At 40.3% G+C, this 16,958-nt stretch overlaps 1 protein-coding gene across 14 annotated transcripts in view; it reads left to right on the top strand.

Moving 5' to 3' along the window:
• Window positions 1-16,958, top strand: part of RAPGEF6 (Rap guanine nucleotide exchange factor 6) — a 126,432-nt gene that overhangs the window by 10,925 nt on the left and 98,549 nt on the right. The window contains exon 1 of one of the 14 annotated variants that reach the window (XM_064387640.1): window positions 8,340-8,410. The exons of the other annotated variants lie outside the window; for them this stretch is intronic. Within the exon in view, the coding sequence (XP_064243710.1) occupies window positions 8,408-8,410 (3 nt within the window). The 5' untranslated portion in view covers window positions 8,340-8,407. Of the gene's footprint in view, window positions 1-8,339; window positions 8,411-16,958 lie in introns of those variants that run through there. 14 annotated transcript variants of the gene reach the window in all.

Raw genomic sequence — 16,958 nt, 5'->3', positions numbered from 1 at the left:
CTGTGACTGATCACAGGATTGATTTGGAATTCACAGAGTCTTACTTAAAAATCAGTGGTGTTTGGTTATTTTATGTTTTCATTGCCATGTGGATGCAGTTCCATGTTTGTGGCATACAGTCGAATTCTTGGCCAGAGGTACTCAACAACCTGGCTTATATCAGTAGCCAAATAATTCAGATTATTACTACTTGGAACTTTAAGTACAACACACTTTCTAAAGCTGAAATCAGCCCTAAGTTAGTTGAACATAAAAAATAAAATTCATCTGTTTTTGCAAATGAACCAAAATACAATATTGGAACATTTACCAGTTTTAACAAATGTTAATCTATGTAAATATTCAGCTATTCAGGACTTCATTATCTGTCTTAGGATGTTTTTTGCCTGTGTTTTAACATTTTTTTGGGGTTTGTTGTTGTGCTTTCATCATCAGGCCTGAAGGTGTTGCTCATATTAGTCTTTGGGTTATTTATGTCTCAGAGATGAAATAAGTGTGCTAAGCCTTGGACAAGGTACCCTGTTCAGAGAGGAGGGATGTGGTTTGGCTGTTCTGCAGGTATTATCTGGCTGGAATACCTCCTGCAAGGAACCTTCCCTATAGTTCTCAGAAATAAATATTTTTTCCAGCTTTCTTAACAGTAAAGGCTGTTGACTTCAGTCAAATAGAGATTTGTGGTTCCAGTGAAATAAATCAGGTTTCAGGGCACTGTTTTAGCTTCGACTGCATTTACTGGTTTTACTGAAGTGACTATTGACAAATAGATTTTTTATAAAGTCTGTCTAAAAAAGTTTCCTTGTTCAAAAAAACCCGCAGTATTAAACAAGTAGAGAAAATCAGCATGAATGTTTTGGGATGGGTGAGTTTGTTGATTTTTAGTCTGTGTCCATATTAACCTGTTTTGTGGGTAAGGATGTTGAGCACTGTTCTGGAAAGGAAAATCTGGGCAGGAGTGAAAGGATTAAAACAGACTGTGATGGAGACAGGGAAACGTTGTGATGTTTAAGTTGCCTTGGAGTAGGTGTATATAATTTGTAAATAATTTTTGGAAGATCACTGTGAACTGCAGCTGTTTAAAAAAAAAAAAGGAAGTCAAAACCAAACCCACAAATAACAAAATGCCAGAGAAAGTAAACTTTTAATAAAAACTCTGGGAAGTAAACATTCATTGACTGAACATTCATTGTTTATCACCTGGTGTAGGTGGAATACACATACAGTTGTTCCATCTAATAGCTGTGACTTTGTGGTATCTGGTCTCCCTGGCAGCTGAGGGGTGATCTGGGCTTCTTCATTGGTTCAGGGAGTATTTGGTACTTCCATCATGGCAGTGTAAAGTCATGGGCATTGCTCCTGTAATTGGCTTGGAGCAGTGTTGTGAAATCTGGTTGGGGTCATGTTGGTTTCTGAAATACCTTCTTTAAATATGGGTCTGTGAAGGGTCCTTGGGACTGGGTTGCTGCTGCTTTCCCTGGTATGGGCAGACCCTGGGGTTTTGTTTGTAGGGGTCACTTGGAGCTGTGTCTCTAAGCTGAACATTTTGGCACCCTCTGGGAAGAATGTTGGCAGGCTTTAGCCTCTCCCTGTGCTGGTACCGATACCTTTTGTAGTGGAGTCTGTCACCTCTTTGTCACAGAATGGTTTGGATTGGAAGGGGTCTTAAAGACCATCTTTTTCCAGCCCCCTGCCATGGGCTGAGATGCCTTCCACTAGCCCAGGTTGCTCCAAGCCCTGTCCAAGCTGGCCTTGAACACTTCTAGAGGTGGGGCATCCATGTTCCAGTGCCTCACCTTGTAAGAGCAGGAGTGTACAGATGTTTTGTGTCTGTGACAAGTGATGCTGTTTGGTTCTCTGCACAGAACTGGAAGGGTTATTCTAAGTTATCTGTGCCAGCCCTTTACTCCTACATGTTACACTCTGCTCTTGGGCCATGACTAATGAGAATTCCTCCATCCAGTGTAAAGTCTGCTCGCCAAAACATGGATGTATTAAAGAGAAGATGAAATTACAGTGCACTAATAACCCTGTGGACAATGGCTCATGTATATTGGCATTGTTTGCAGAAAGTTGAGGGCTTGTGTGTAGTGAGTCACTGAGTTACACATGACAAGGTAAAAAGCTGTTCCACCATCCTTGTTTGTCTCCTGCATGTAATTTCCAATTCTGATTCATTGAAATGAAGGTGGTGAGCAGGAATGTGGTTCTGTTATGGGATACAAGAGAGTGGATATCTTAAAGCACTGGCTCAGCCTTTTCCAACATGAGGTGCACCTATTCCCAGTGCTAGTCCAGTTTACACGAAGAAATGTGAGTGCAGTTGGGTCTAGATGAGAAAGAGCCTTGGGGAGCTTGAGGAATTTTATTAGGATCAAAAAACATCCTGAGTTGAAAGGGATCCACAGGGATCATTGAACCCAATTCCTGTCCCTGCACAGGACCATCCCAAGAGTGAGTGGGATTGATGAACACAGCTGGTGGCTTCCAGTATTTTTTGTGCCTAAATCTTGGTGAAATTGTTGAATCTGAATGTCCTACTTAAGTGTAATAGTTATGCAGTATCTATTGTGTGTAGCTACACAAAAAAGTCAGAGGCTGTTGCCTAATTAACTTGCCTCTGCAGGTTGGGGTTCATCTGAAGGAAATAGGACCACACCAAAAGTGGTAACAAAACATTTTGGCTTTATAATTTGTGTGTTAGTGTCTCTTGCTTTCTGTGACTCGTATTTACGTCTGTTTATGTGTGGGTGCCTGCCTCACTCCTTGTGTGTATAATTTTTAGATATCTTTTCTCCAAGATATATGTACAGTAAGGATTTTAAAGGAAATTATATTCCACAGCACTCCTACATGTATGACTCTTGTATGAGAGGAAAGAAGAGGATTGTGATCTGTGTGTGTTCTGCAAAGCGAGATAGGTCAGAGGGTGCTTGCTGGAATTCTGCTCTCAGACCTGGGGGAGGAACTTTTTGTATCAGTGATGGCAGACATCAGCGTCTTCCCTCTGGGAGAGCGGTCCTCAGCCTAAAGGAAATGCTTTTGAGTACTTTTACAGAACCACAGAATCGTTAAGGTTTGAAAAGACCTCCAGGATCAAGTCAAACCATCAACCCAGCACCACCACGTGTTCACCATTAATCCATGTCCTTGACTGCCTTAGCCACATGGTTTTTTTGAATGCTTCCAGGGATGGTGGCTCTTCCACTACCCTGAGAAGTCTGTTCCAATGCCTGACAGCTCTTTCCATGAAAAAGTTTTCCTAATATCCAAGCTAAATGTCCTCTGGTGCAGCTTGAGGTAATTTTCTCTTGTCCTCTCTCTTGTTACCTAGGAGAAGAACTTTGTTTCATTCTTTAATCAGTCCAGAGTCTGGTATGTGTAGGAACAGCTTTGTCTGAAAACTCTGTTGTCCAGGTGTGACTTGATCTCTTACTGCTTTTTTGTTTTCTTTTTTGGAGCTTTTTCTGCTGTTACAGTCCTAACACAGAATGATATTCAAGCACAGATTTCATGAGCGTTGTGCCTGTTGGTTGAAGGAATTTGAGAATCTGGTGTGAGCGTAGGTCAGAATATTTAACCAAACATTTCTAGAGTACATCAAGTTCCTAATCTGCCTCTGAAGTTATTCTCAAAGCACAAAATCTTTTTCAAATCTCCATCCCTTTTGCTTCATCTTGTTCAGAAAGTTTGGTGTCTGATACTGATGCTGTCGTGTATCTGCCTTGGGGTGTTTGGTGTGCAGCCCTCTCTCTGTTCAAGCTTTCAGGGGGATGTTAGGATGCCCTGAGAGGGCTGCACATCCTTTCTGTTATTTTTGTTTATATTTTGTTCCAAGGAGGTCTTTAGAAGGTTCACTCAGTGGTTCTGGGGTTTTCTGGACTCACGATGTATTTGTCAACAAGGCTTTTGTGGGAGAGGTGGTTGTGAAATAAACTCATTGTTTTCACTGTGTGGTTCAGGGCAAACTAGAAACTTACAAAACTAGAAACTTACGCATATAGTAGAGATATTTTTCAAGCTATTGGCCAAAGTAACTGTGAGTAAAAACCAGAGATCACAGCAGATTGTTTCATGCTAATCTTCATACTAAATGCAGGATTTAGGGCTCAGCAGATGTGATTGTGCAGACTAGATTAATATTGATCAGATATTTCAAGGCCTAATTCTCTAAACTGTGGTGGTAGGGTGGCAGTAAATGTAGCTTGTAGGGGGCAGAAAAGTGACTCAAATTTCTGTCCATTGCTGTCACAGAAGACACTCCAGCTGTGGGGACCTTGTGAGGCACAGCTGGGGCAGCAGGCAGGTGGAGCCTGCAGTTCCCTCTGTGCTCCCCAGCTTGCAGACACAGGGAGCTGGGACAGGGAATCTCCAGGAATAGCTGGAGCTTTCCCAGATAGGATTGGTTTGGTTCTTTCCAGAAGATAATATGACTTCTGCTTCCTATAAATCCTGTTAAAGGAGCAAGAGGAGTTAGGGTGTATTGGGGTAGCTGTTCCCAGTGATCTTCCAAGGACCATGTGAAATGTTATTGTTCCAAGATTACTTTTCCTGTGCTTGCTTCTACTGTTCCTGAAAAACTGTTTTTTCATTTTAGTGACAGCTGTGACAGCCCTGAGAGTAAAACCAGAAATTATGGTGAAGTCTTGGAATTTTTTTATTGGAACTTACTTCCTTTAGTATATACTTTTCCCCATGAAGTGGGGTCATGCACTTAGTTTTGTCTGTGGAGTGATAATTTAACTAAACGTTTTCACTTATGAATTAAAGTTTAAATATGTAATGTAATATTTTTCTACCAACCTATTTCTTATTGTAGTATCTGAATTTAAAAAACTATTTCAGGGACTGGTTAGGTAGTAAAAGTCTGTTTTATGCTTAGTCTGACCTAGAATATGAGCCTACTGTCTTGTTACTGACCTTGCAATAGGAACTTCTTGGAGATACTAGAATAGTGAGAAAGGGCCAGAAAAGGGTGTGGAAGGAGGTGGGAGAGAACTGCAAGTATACTTGGCATTCAGAAAAGTTGCCAAATGGAAAAAAAAAACACATTTCTTTTCTCCTTTTGTTCTCCAAAAATGCAAAGGGTGGAGGATAAGCAGTCAAGATGTGTAGGTGTTAAATTCCTCTTAGAAGCAGTATTAAAGCTGCAGAATATTGTAGTGAATAAAAAGGTAACTATAAAAAAATAATGATTTCCAAAAGAAAATCTCTTCAGGTAGTATACTCAAACTTACTTTGCAGGTAGTATACTCAAACTTACTTTGTATAAGCTTCAGAGAGGAGTTTTTCTGTAATGTTTATTTTAACAAAACCATTTATTGTGTCACATTGTGTAAAGAGAGCTGGTTATCTGTCTACAGTACAAATAACTTGTAGGCGAGTAGTAGCCTTACAGAACTTGTATGACTGTCTGCTGTGAGAGGAAACGGAGGTGCCTGTGCCCAGCTTTTGTCCACTTGTGGACACCCCACTGGTGAGGAGCTCAGGGGAGGAGGCCAAGCCCTGCCAGTGCTGTGTGACACAGTGCTGTGCTCTGAGAGAGCTGGTCACTGCTGCTCTTGGCCCCATGTCTGTAACCTGTGTTATGATGCTCCCAGCCCACGAGTGTAAAAAGCTGGCAAACTTCAGATGGAAGCGAGTGCCTTGGCATGAACAGTGGCTTGTGGTGATCTTGTCACTGGCAAAGAAGCTGCACACTTCTCAGGACCATTCCAGATGAACTTGCAGTTTGCAGGGAAGTGCAAAACAGTTTGCCAGGCATGTGCAAAAATGAGTTTGCATTGAGAAGTGTATTGAGATTAGGCTGATAGTCTCTTCAGAGCTCTGATGCCCTTCTTGTAAAAGACCTGATATTGCTGTAAAAGAATTTTGCTTCTGTTAGTATTGCCAGACAAGCTCTTTTTAAAACTTGGAGGTCTTTTTGTTTCAATGGCTTCAGGCTTAAAATACAGAGGGTTTTCCTTTGTTTGATGATACTGTGATACACCCTTCTTCCTCTTTTGAGGATTTCAAGGTAGTATTTTGGAAATACCCTGAGTTCAGGGAAGCATGCACAAATTAGTTAGCATTCTGCATCTGGTTTCTTGAGGTTCCTTAGCTCTGCTAATTATTGGTTAGCTTTTAGCATGTCAAGACTGTAGCAAATTCTTGATGAATAGAACAAAAAAATAACTGCCTTAAGGGATGCTGTCTTTGTAATCTTTTTGTGCCTGTTTAGCATTGACATTTAAGTAGTCTGTCCTTCAAAGACTGATCATTAATGGGCCTTGAATGATGGTCTGGAGGGAGGGAATTCTTGGGGTGGTGTGTTGCATTGCAGGCACATACAGTTCCTTTTGGCCAAATATGAATTCCTGTGAAGAGAGAGTTCCAGAACTGTTGTAATGTTTTTCACTTTGGCAGTTAGTATTCAAAGAAGCTGAAGAGTTTGGTCTGTCATTGTAAACTGTGCCATGGGCTTAGTGTTGAAAGGTTATGATACTGATTTTGTTGCACTTCAGTTTTGGGAGCTTTATGATGCTCTTGTCACAAGGGGTTGGCCATTCCAATGGCCACTAGATACCATGGGGAGGTTATTCTACTTAAATCTGATTTACTTGATGCTACATTTTCAGGGTTCTTTGTAACATGTCCAGCCTCTAGTAGGCTGTGTTGATTTGGCTGTAAAACTTCTTTCCAACTGTTGCAGAAGTAGTTTCTGTTCCTGTTTCCCATTTGAAGTAGGAAGGAAGCTGTCAGTCTGATATCAGACTGCTGACCTTCTGTCAAACACATTTACTGCTTCCCTTCTGTTGGATGGGAAGGCTTCCTGAGCAAACTCCTCTATAGATGCCTTTATAGGTGACTTCCAAGATGCTTGTCAAAGTCTTCTTGTTCTGGTTCTTCCAAACTGACACGCAGTTCGTACAAGGATTGCAGGGTATCATCCAGGTGTGATCATTAGAAAAGATGTCTTATCATGCATATCTGGCCCACCACTTCAGCCCCATTCCTGAGCCGTTGGGATACATTTCCTGGTGAAGCTCAAGAGAGGAACTTCTTTCTGTTTGTTTCCCCTCTGTTCACTTTAGGTAGAAGATGATTGTGGAGTATAGCAGAGCTGTAGTTAACAGGTCCTTCATAACCTATCAGAGCTGAGTACAGCCATGTTTTTAAGAAAAACAGAATTTCCCTTGTGCTTAGTTTGGGTCTCTCAAATGCAGCAAATCTGGCTCTGTAAAATCTGGAGTCATGGACTTCAGTGTTTCGTATGATGAATAGTAATGTTGCTTTGATTTTTCCCAAGCTCTAATTTGACTCTAGTAGAATGTTTTTTTTTTTAAATGTATTTTTATATGAAATATAATTACATAGCTTTCACAGTTGTGAATACTAATGTAATAAAGTGAGAAGCCTTAGATAACAGGTCTTCCATTCCTTCCAACACTTGGACTGAGTGCACTTGGTAAGTACTCCAGTGGACCAGCTGCCTGAGTGCTGACACTAAATGCACAGCTTTTCAAGAAAACACACAACAGAGATGTCTTAATTTTCAGTGTAATTATGTAAATGTCTGAGCTGCAGTACTGGATCCTTCTGTTTCTCCTGCACTTGGGTGCACTACGATCAGAGTGTGTGTGCTCCATGACTGCTGTCACAGGCATGACTGTCCAGAGGCTGTGCTGGTGTAATATTCATTGCAGCATTGTGCTGCTGTGTCCAGACATTGCCTTTCATCACCCTGTGTGCGTCCTCTCTTTTAATGTGAGCTGATGAGTCAAAAGATGGAGTATTAAAGGAAGGCATTGCATTGCTGCTTATAAATCCAATTCTGCTCAGATTAAGTTTATTATTAATTGGGTGGTTTTTGGATTTTTTTTCATCTTCAGTGAATAATGGTAGTTTTGCTGCCTTAAAACAGAAGCCTTCTTTTTAGGTGAGACCCTGGATTTGTTTAAAAGTGGGTTTGTTGTACCTCCATAGAGACTGTGGTTGGCTAACACAGGAAGAGCAAGAGGTTGGAGGAATCTCTGGTGTGGTGCATTACAAATTGTGTTGATCATGGTTTCCTAGGAATGAGAAAGGTGGTAGAATTGACTTGTTTTGGTTTTGTAGTCAAGGCTGATTATAACCTCTGGAGTTTTTGGTCTGCCTAAGGATTGAATGGCTCATGGGAGGAGAGGTTTCTGTATCATCTCACATTCTGCAACCCAGCTGAGGGAGCCCATGTCTCACATGTTGTCAATTAGTACCTGTTTGATTTAGTGTGGAGGTGGAGGACAGTTCCTTGGCATCTTGTCTGTAGTTCTGTGGATGTTAGTCACGAGTTTGTTGCACTTTGTGAAGCTGGGTACCTGGTGGGTAGGCTGCAGGATTTGGAGCTAGAAATTCCTGACTAACTATATTATCTTGTGGTTGATTCAGCCTCTTAATGGTATGCTTGTTCGTTGTTCCTCCTAATGTTGAAGTTAATTTTCTTAATTAGAATTATTCCCTTTGTAACATTATGCAACAGTGATCAATGTAATGACTAGGGAAGTGCACAGGTATCTGTACCTCTGACATTTATTTAATTTGATTTCAAACTTGAAACCTGTTAACCTAGCTAGATGAATATGCATATATATATATAAAACTCCTAAGTTTGGATCTGTAAGCTTCTTTGTGGTTTATGACACAGGTATTGCTGAGAAATACAAAAGTAGGTGTTAAAGTGGCAGAGCATCATTTCCTAGAGTTCTGCTGTGGAGGTTTACATTCAAATGTTGCTGTGAGGTAAATCTGGCTAATTCTTTGCTATGAGCAAAGATGTGAAGAACTACTGATTATTTTTTTTTAATGAGGGATATAAGTGTATTTGGACACAATGAACACAGGCATGGTGACCTTTCTCAACATGTGAGAGGATATTGTAGTAGTTGAGGTATTAGTAAAGTTTGTGGGAATCTATATTCAGATAATTTAGACTCTCTAAGAAATATTACCTCCTACACATTGCAGTAACTTTCTTGGATTGATCTATTTGCTAGTGCTTGGGTATCCTGATACCAGGAGGCAGAAGGAATTACTGGTGAACATATTAATGCTGTCCACTACAGGAATTCCTTCATAGTTCTTAGTGACATTATTATGGGAATTAAGTAGCTGGAGGTTTTTCTTTTTTCCTTCAGTGGTTTTATTAAAAAGGACTGGAGGAGAGCATTACAGTTGTGTGATACTTTATTCTCAGTTATAATCTCATAATTCTCTTCCTGTTTTACTGATGCACCAAAACATTTTTAGGCAGTTGATAGAGCTCTATTCCTCTCTCTTACCTAGATACTGAATGGGTGATTTAAATGACAATATTGATAAAGATCTCATTTTGCCTTCACTATTATTTATTTAGCAGGACTTAATTTCCGGACAGACATGATCTTTGCTTGCTTGAATTCACAAAGAAGTAAGAAATTGCACACAGAAAAATCATAAATGTGCCATTAGAAAAATAACAATATTCCAATCCATTTGTATGAAATTCTGCACATCAATATGATAGAAAAAAAGCTACAATAAAGTGCAATTATTGTGTCTGTCAGTTCTTTTCTGTGTGAGATACCTGTTGAGCTGCAGTTTGGGAGCTCAGTTACAGCATTCACTTGCTGCAAAGATACATTGGGCAGAACTCAATGAAAACATTGACAGTGGAGTGTTTGTTAAATATGAACCAGCAGTTGCCAGTCCAAGAGGGAGGAAAGAGAACAAGAGCAGAGTCATGTGTAAGCACCAACTCAGATGTTTAACATGTCTGAGCTGCTCTCAGCCTCACTCCCAAGTTTGTTGTGATGGATAAGCACAGAACTGACCTTTGGATTTCATCCTCCACCTCCTCTCTCCTCATGCCCAGGGTTCTGTACCAAATTTCTTATTTAATAAGAATGTAACTTTTTTTTTTTCCTAAATGTTTCAGTGTTCTGACCTTTCCTACCACAATTCCTTCTTTTCTTAAAAAGAAATTTCAGATGTTGACACTTTCCTCTGAAAAGAGCAGGGAGTTTCTTTGTGACTCAGAGGAGCTGATGTTTTTGGAGTTATAACCTAAAGGTTTTAACTGAAATACTCCTGTTTGAGGGATGCTTGTCCTCTGGAAGGGAGGTAGGTAATTCTGACAAGTGGTCAGCTGCTTGACTAACAAAGTGTTGATTGAACTGGAAGACACCTATTTTTTTGGTGCATTTGAGGCAATTTTTCAGGAGCCTGGGTTAGGAGGCTGATTTGACAATCTTTGTACTGTTTAAAAATGTTTGGTATAAAGTCTTGCTCTTTGATAGGGGATAATTTTGTATATTCTGTGCTTCCCATCCTATTGAATTTCAGGAATTTGAAAACTCAAGTTTTACAACTCAAAAAAGGGCTTTTGGGGCAACTTGCTTTTCTATTATCAGCGTTTAAGTCTGAAAGATATTTTAAAATTAAGTAATGTGTGTCTGGGAACTTTGTGATAGTGTTTTAGTTGAAGGCACTTTTTCATAGCTGTACTTTTATTCTTAGCTGTGAAAAGGGATGAATGGTGCTTCAGATACTCAAAACTGTCAATGAGCTTCTTGCTTTGAAGTGACATTTGTTGTTCTGTCTCTCCAGTTCGGGGCCCTTGCAATTTCACTCTGCAAAATCAGCTTTTCCAAAGGAAGTTTTTTTCTCTGGCAAAGTTAGGGTTCCAAAAATGCTGACTCTGTGATGAAACAGCAGTAAAAATAATACAAAATTTCCCCTCCCTCATTCCTTTAGATGTTTTTCTTTCTACCAAAGTCCTATATCAACATAATCCAGGGTTCTGAGGTGGAAGGTGTTTATCTGGATTGGGTGTGGGGAGTGATTGGTGAGTAGAGAAACTTTTTGTTTTATTTTCATGTGGAAAGACTTCAGTTCTTTTATTTTGCTTTTAGAAGTATGCCACTGAATTGAGATATTTTTAGTCCATCAAAAAGCTATAATAGTGGCTCTCGAGTCTCTGTATTTAAAGGTCTGGCTTTTCCAAATTTTCTTAAGGATGGTTTGATTCTTAGGAGTGCAAGTCTGTGCCTGTAGCCATGTGCATGTTATAATGAAATAACAGAAAATAATATGTAAGGAAACTATTTGCCCCATTGAGGAACTTGTTACTTTTTTACAAAAAATAAGATAAAAATCCAAGTGTGCAAATGATACTTCTTACTGTCTGCAAAAATAAGAGCCAGATTTTAGTTTTCTGTTTGTGGCTGTACTGTTATTAACAGATGCTGTCAATGGGAATTGCTTCCTGGGTTTACAAGAGTGAAATGAAGTCTCTCTTAATCTCTTTTCTCCTGTATGTAGATACATACATACAGTATATAGTATAAAGATACTATAATAACTAGACTGATATTTCCGTATTTGAAAAACCCGTATCTGTCATTTGTATAGGTAAATGGGAAGTTAAGAGTTTAGGGAGGAGTGCTCTATAATAGTCAGGATATGATCCATAGTTGTCTGATGGACATAGGCTCCAGGAGTCTGGGGACATCTGAAAGTTCATAAATCGGAGAATTCAAGTTCTTGGTCATTTGAAATGTTCAGCTTCTTTATGAAATATATGCCATTTTTTTTCTGAATAATGGAATATAGCTCTGAAGTAGTTAAACCAGTTTGTTGTATACAAATGTTACTGTGTACAGTCTCAGGCAGTGACAAAAGATCATGCAGGAGTTTGGTGTTATGTTCTATGTAATGTTCTTTAATTAGGCTTTTTGAATTAGTGGTGTTTTCTACATGGAATGATGCAGCTTCATTCCTTAGGCATGCTGCTTAAACTCTGCCATTCTCTGCAACATGCTTTAATGTCCTTCATTCACAAAATTTTCATTTGTCTGACTGACTAATCCGTCCTTTCTCTTCCCTAATAGTGTCTCAGTGCTTGTATTTAGTTTTTATTTTTAAGTGGCCTCCAGCTAAATAGGAGGCTACTTTAAAGGGCATTGTTTCTTTAAGCAAAGGGCTCTTAGCTGACATTCTGTTGCATCACTTGCATTTTTATTGAAGTCCAATGTCTATGCCAGTGAACAAGGAGAGTAAATAAGTTAAGATGGAGGGGTTGCTTTCCAGTTCATCTCATCATCTTGTTTTTAGTTTAGGAGCTGTATACTCTGTTCCACGTTTAAGTGGATTTTTTCTCCTCCTCCCACAAGTTTCAGGGGTAGCTGATAGTGTGTAGGGTGGGCTCCTTGAACCAGCATCCTTAAAGTTGGTGAATTTCCTCTGTAGATATCTCAATGTGTAAAATATGGATCAGAGAACTACAACATGTTTCTGTGTTTTTATTTCTGGTATTACAGTATCAGGAAAGAATTTGGGAGTACTATTTTTAAATTGGCCTTAAACAGAAACTAAAGGAAACAGCGCGGATTCCAGCCTTCGATGAAGCAACAGGAAGGGAAGCAATGAAAACCATAAACTGTGCTGAGTAACATTTCCTCTCTTCTGCTACACCCCCCACCCCCCAAGGGTGACAAAGTCTTTATTGAGCCTGACAGGATTCCTAATAAAAGCTGCATTCAATCTGTATAAGGAGCCTGCTGAATCACTGAGAAGCAAGTAATGGCATTGGGCTGGAGGGAACCTCCCACCTGGAGCTTACACAGCTTGTGCTCTGTGCTCCAAGAATCACCTCTGTTTGCCTTACTGAAATCTAGGCACTTTAAATAACAACTTTAATACAGAGAAACTCAGACGCTATCCAAGAGACTGTTAAAATATTTGTCCTGAAACCAAATCAGTGCTTCATTCTGGAGTTTGTTTCCAGCCTTGTTTCTGCTCAGAGCACTGAAAAGGGACAAGAAGCTAAGCAGCACACAAACAGGAAGGTACCTTTCAACCATGCAGCTTCTTTTCCTGGAGGATTTTGTACCTGATGATTTTTCTGAATGCTGTTGGAATTTGGGAAGCTGTTGCCATATAGTTTAACTGTTGGTTCAAAGGCAGAAATGTGTGTCTGTTTCTTTTAAAGTATATTCTCAGTCACGACTGAATCTCTAACATATCTTCAAAAATACTAATATTTTGTTTGCTCTGAAACATATAAAATATGCATCCTGCCTATGCCTTAGCTTGGAAAAGGAAAGGATGTAAATCCATCAGTCATCCTTTGTGCTTTTGTAGAAGCAGGTTCTTGTGTGTGACCCAGGGAATCCTGGGTGGCTCAGCAGCCTGCGTGGGCCGGCTCTGGGGAGCCCTGAGTGAGCCAAGCATATGTTCTTGCAGGAGGAATTTAATGTGTTTGGGGTGGATTGAGAGACAGGTTTTGTGCAGCTCCCTGGGACAGGTTTGCATGTGAGAGCAATCTGTCTGGGACTTGCTGACACAGCTGGTTTTACATGCAGCTTTGAAGTGCTCTGCTGCAGGTTCCTGCTCTTTCTCATTCCCTGAGCAAAACTCTGCTCTGACTGAATAACACTTGCCAGTCTGCTTTCTTTGGGAGCCCTTGTTTCAGGTTCAGGGTGGATCCAGGGTATCTGAGAGGCCCAGGCTCAGGGATCTGGGAGCATCCCTGCGTGCTGCAGTGAGCAGCTGTCCCTTGGCCAGTGCAGCTGCTCCGGATCTGGGCTGACTCTGCCTCTGGCATGAAGGACAGAACATGACAGGCAGTGCTGAGGGGAGTCTGGGGGGATTTATCACTTCCTCAGCATCCCTAATACCTGATTGCAATTACTGAGGTTGGCTCTATGTGAGATTAATCAGAATTTACAGCTATGAGGTCATTTCAGAACAATTTATTTTCCTTAGAAATAGACCAGATTTCCTGTTTAGTGTTGAATAATAATAGTAATAATAATATGTTACTGAAACACCTGGCTGGGGTCACATAAAATGAAACATTAGTTTTCTGTTTTGTGTTTTTGAGGGGCAAAGTTGTTTTGGATGCTGTCATTCTATCCTTGTTTCAGAGCTGCTTTTATATTTTTTAAATTGGTTTTAGTTTTTTGGGGGGGTATTTTTTTGGTTTTTTTTTGTGTGTGTGTGTTTTGTGTTTGTTTGTTTTTATTTGTTGTTGTTGTTTTTTGTTTTTTTTTTTCCCCCCACTGCTTTTACCCCTTTTACCTCCTGCTTTAAACACTGCAGGAAGATTTGTCTTGGACCTTGTTGGGGACTTAAAGCATCTGGATGCAGGTCATGTGAATTACAGTTGTGCTGGCTGGAGTTGTTGTTGGTTGGGAAACTTTGTGGTCAGAACTCCATGTTCAAGCCCACTGTTGTTCCACTGGAGCCTTAGTTCCACGTTTGTAAAGATGCTTCTTGGATTAAAGGCCAGAGACTGGGTGAAAAGAGGGTGAAGCAAAAGGAAATGATACCTACTTGCAAATTTTGCTCATCATTGGTGTTGGTGCTTGTTCAGAAGCATCCAGATCTTGGTCATATTTTAAAAAGGTGCCAGTAATGAAATTTAAGGGTGACCACCACTTCCTCAGCAACTTTGAGTCTGGATTATATTTTTCTGATGGTTTTTCTGGCTGACTGTGCTTACTTCTTTATTTTAAAAAGTTACCTCTTAAAAATTAAGAAACTAATATATCACTGTCCTTGCAAAAGAAATATGAGTGAATTATTTTCAAATAAATGTTTTGGGATGAGTGGGTGGTGGTGGTGGTTAGCTGGTGGCTTTACTTTTGTGTAGTGAGATTTTAGTTGATGCTTCTTTTATTTTCTTCTGTTATGGTGTCTCTGAGAGTTAGCATCTGGCAGGGAAAATGAGAAGTGGTCTGGGTATTCAGGTGGCTCACTTCTAACTATATTGGCATGAGGATGTTACCATAAAAGAATATATATTTATATAACATGATATAGTTACTAAAATCTCTGTGTTTTTGTACCACCTTTGGTTGAGCAGCTGGTTCAGCTTTTTGCTGGAAGGCTGTGTGTGCTGGAGCTGATAAAAACTGGGAGAAGCCGAGGCTGCTGCTGACCACACTTTTGTGATAACAGTGCCATCCTCAGAGCCATCCCTTGGTTTCAGCTCTGCTGCAGAAGCACATGCTGTTCCAAGCAGTGTACTCTGTCATGGGAAGAATTTAAAGACACAGATGTCCTCTGCTTTTTTTAAAGACATCTGCTGTGAGAACTGGAGGCAAAGAATGATCTGACCCGGGCAGCTTGGTGCAGGATCACTGCGGTCGTGGTGTTCATGTTTCCTCTCTATGGTATAGAAAATCTCCTTTCTCACAGGATTAACAACTGCCTGATTACTCTTTGCTCAGTTTCCCACGTTCCCTTGAGTTGCTAGAGCTGCAGTCTTAGCTAGTTGAATAGATAATGTGAGTTACTTTACAGTCTGTAAATAACCTTAGTCAAGGTTGTTTTCTGTCAAAGATTGAAGAATCTGTTGTCAGCACAGCATTTGCAGGTAGATCCTGTGCTTCAGTTTCAGCTATTATTTCAGCTGATGCAAAGCTCTGAAGAAAAGTTTGCAAAATAAATTCATACTGACCTTGTTCTTTAGCTTAGAGCATGTGGAGGAATTGTGTTTCATCAATAGTTGTGCCTCAGTTGGATTTTCGCAGAAAAAGTAAAGAGATTGTAAGGAAGGATATGGAAAGGGCTGTAAAATTCCAGCAAATGTTTTGTGCTCTGCTGATATGATGCTGAATGTTGCCCTTTGACATCACTTTTCATAGTGAGTATCAGAAAGTATCTGTGCAAATAATCTCTACCCTTTGTACTGAGGTTATGTGCTTGTCCACTGTTTATAACTGCTGTGGTGAAATAAATATATTTAAAAAAAAAAACTGAAAATCATATTAGAAGTTACTGTAAACTTTAAGTTAGAGAAATAAATGCTTTCGGCTCTGTTGGAGGAGGATTTTTGGGAGTGTGGTGCAGTTGGACTTCATCCTCTGTCCACGAGGTGGCCACAGCCCCTGCCCGTGTCCAGCCACCCTCGCATTCATTGATGTGCTATTTTAAGCTTAGTCTGAAATGAGTTTTAAGTACGGAGGAAACTTCACAAACTATGACTGATTTTCATAGCTAATGGTAATTTTCATTTTATTGGGAAAACCTGGGATATATGCACCACATGTACTATACCCTCCCGTGTTAGAATCTGAAGTGGCACATGAGGGAGAGGAGGAATTCTGTCTGGTTGCATCTATTTAAACAAACAAAAAATTATTTCTACCAAGATGTGGAAAACAGATTGGATATGTACATTCAAGGTAGTGGCAGGAAGAGGCACCTCACAGCTCTTCCCAGGAGATTGCTGTTAGTTCTCTTGCTCGGTGGCACCCAGAACCACCTTCTCTGTGTGACTGGGAGGAGGGCTTGCTTTAAAAGTCAGTATTCTAGGGAAAGCATTACAGGTCCTGATTTAAACCACCTATAGAAACTGCTGTGTGAGTAGCCCATGTGTTTAGCTTGTTGATACTCACCTGGCTGTGTGTAGTGAGTTACATTTATCATGTAGTTCATTATTTATCAGCATTAGAGCTGATAGTGGGCAGTGTAAGTTGAGTGTCTTCTGCTGGGTGAGGGAAGAGGAACCTTTGCCTTCCCTGTGCTCTGCTCAGCTGTTCCCTCTGCTGCTCATCTCGACAGATGAGGTTGGAGTTGGGGGATGCTTTCCAGACATGTATCCCTTTAAGCAAATGTTTATCTCTTCAGTTTGCCAAGTGTTTGATCATGGGGCTCTTCAGTGGATCAGTGCAGCAGTCTGAGTGCTGCAGGTGGAGTGCAGGAGTCAGTCCAGGCTGAGTGAACTTGCAGAGGGGCTGCATTCTGGGGAGTTGTAAAGAATCATTTACAAGTCAGGATGTGGTCATTTTTCATATGCAGAAGTTAAAAACTTTGTGATTAAAAGGGGAACATAGGCTCTTGTTCTGCTTACAGTTTTCTGTAACTCATAACTACAGAACTGCTTGTCTAAAATGTTGTCAAGATGTTCTGTTGCATCTTAGTCACAGTTATGTAAAAAAGGACTGGAAAATGTAGGAAAA

The sequence above is a fragment of the Passer domesticus genome, chromosome 13, assembly GCF_036417665.1.
Source record: "Passer domesticus isolate bPasDom1 chromosome 13, bPasDom1.hap1, whole genome shotgun sequence".
NCBI lineage: Eukaryota > Metazoa > Chordata > Aves > Passeriformes > Passeridae > Passer > Passer domesticus.
Note: the sequence above shows the minus strand (reverse complement) of the source record. Positions and strands in the feature narration are given on the sequence as shown.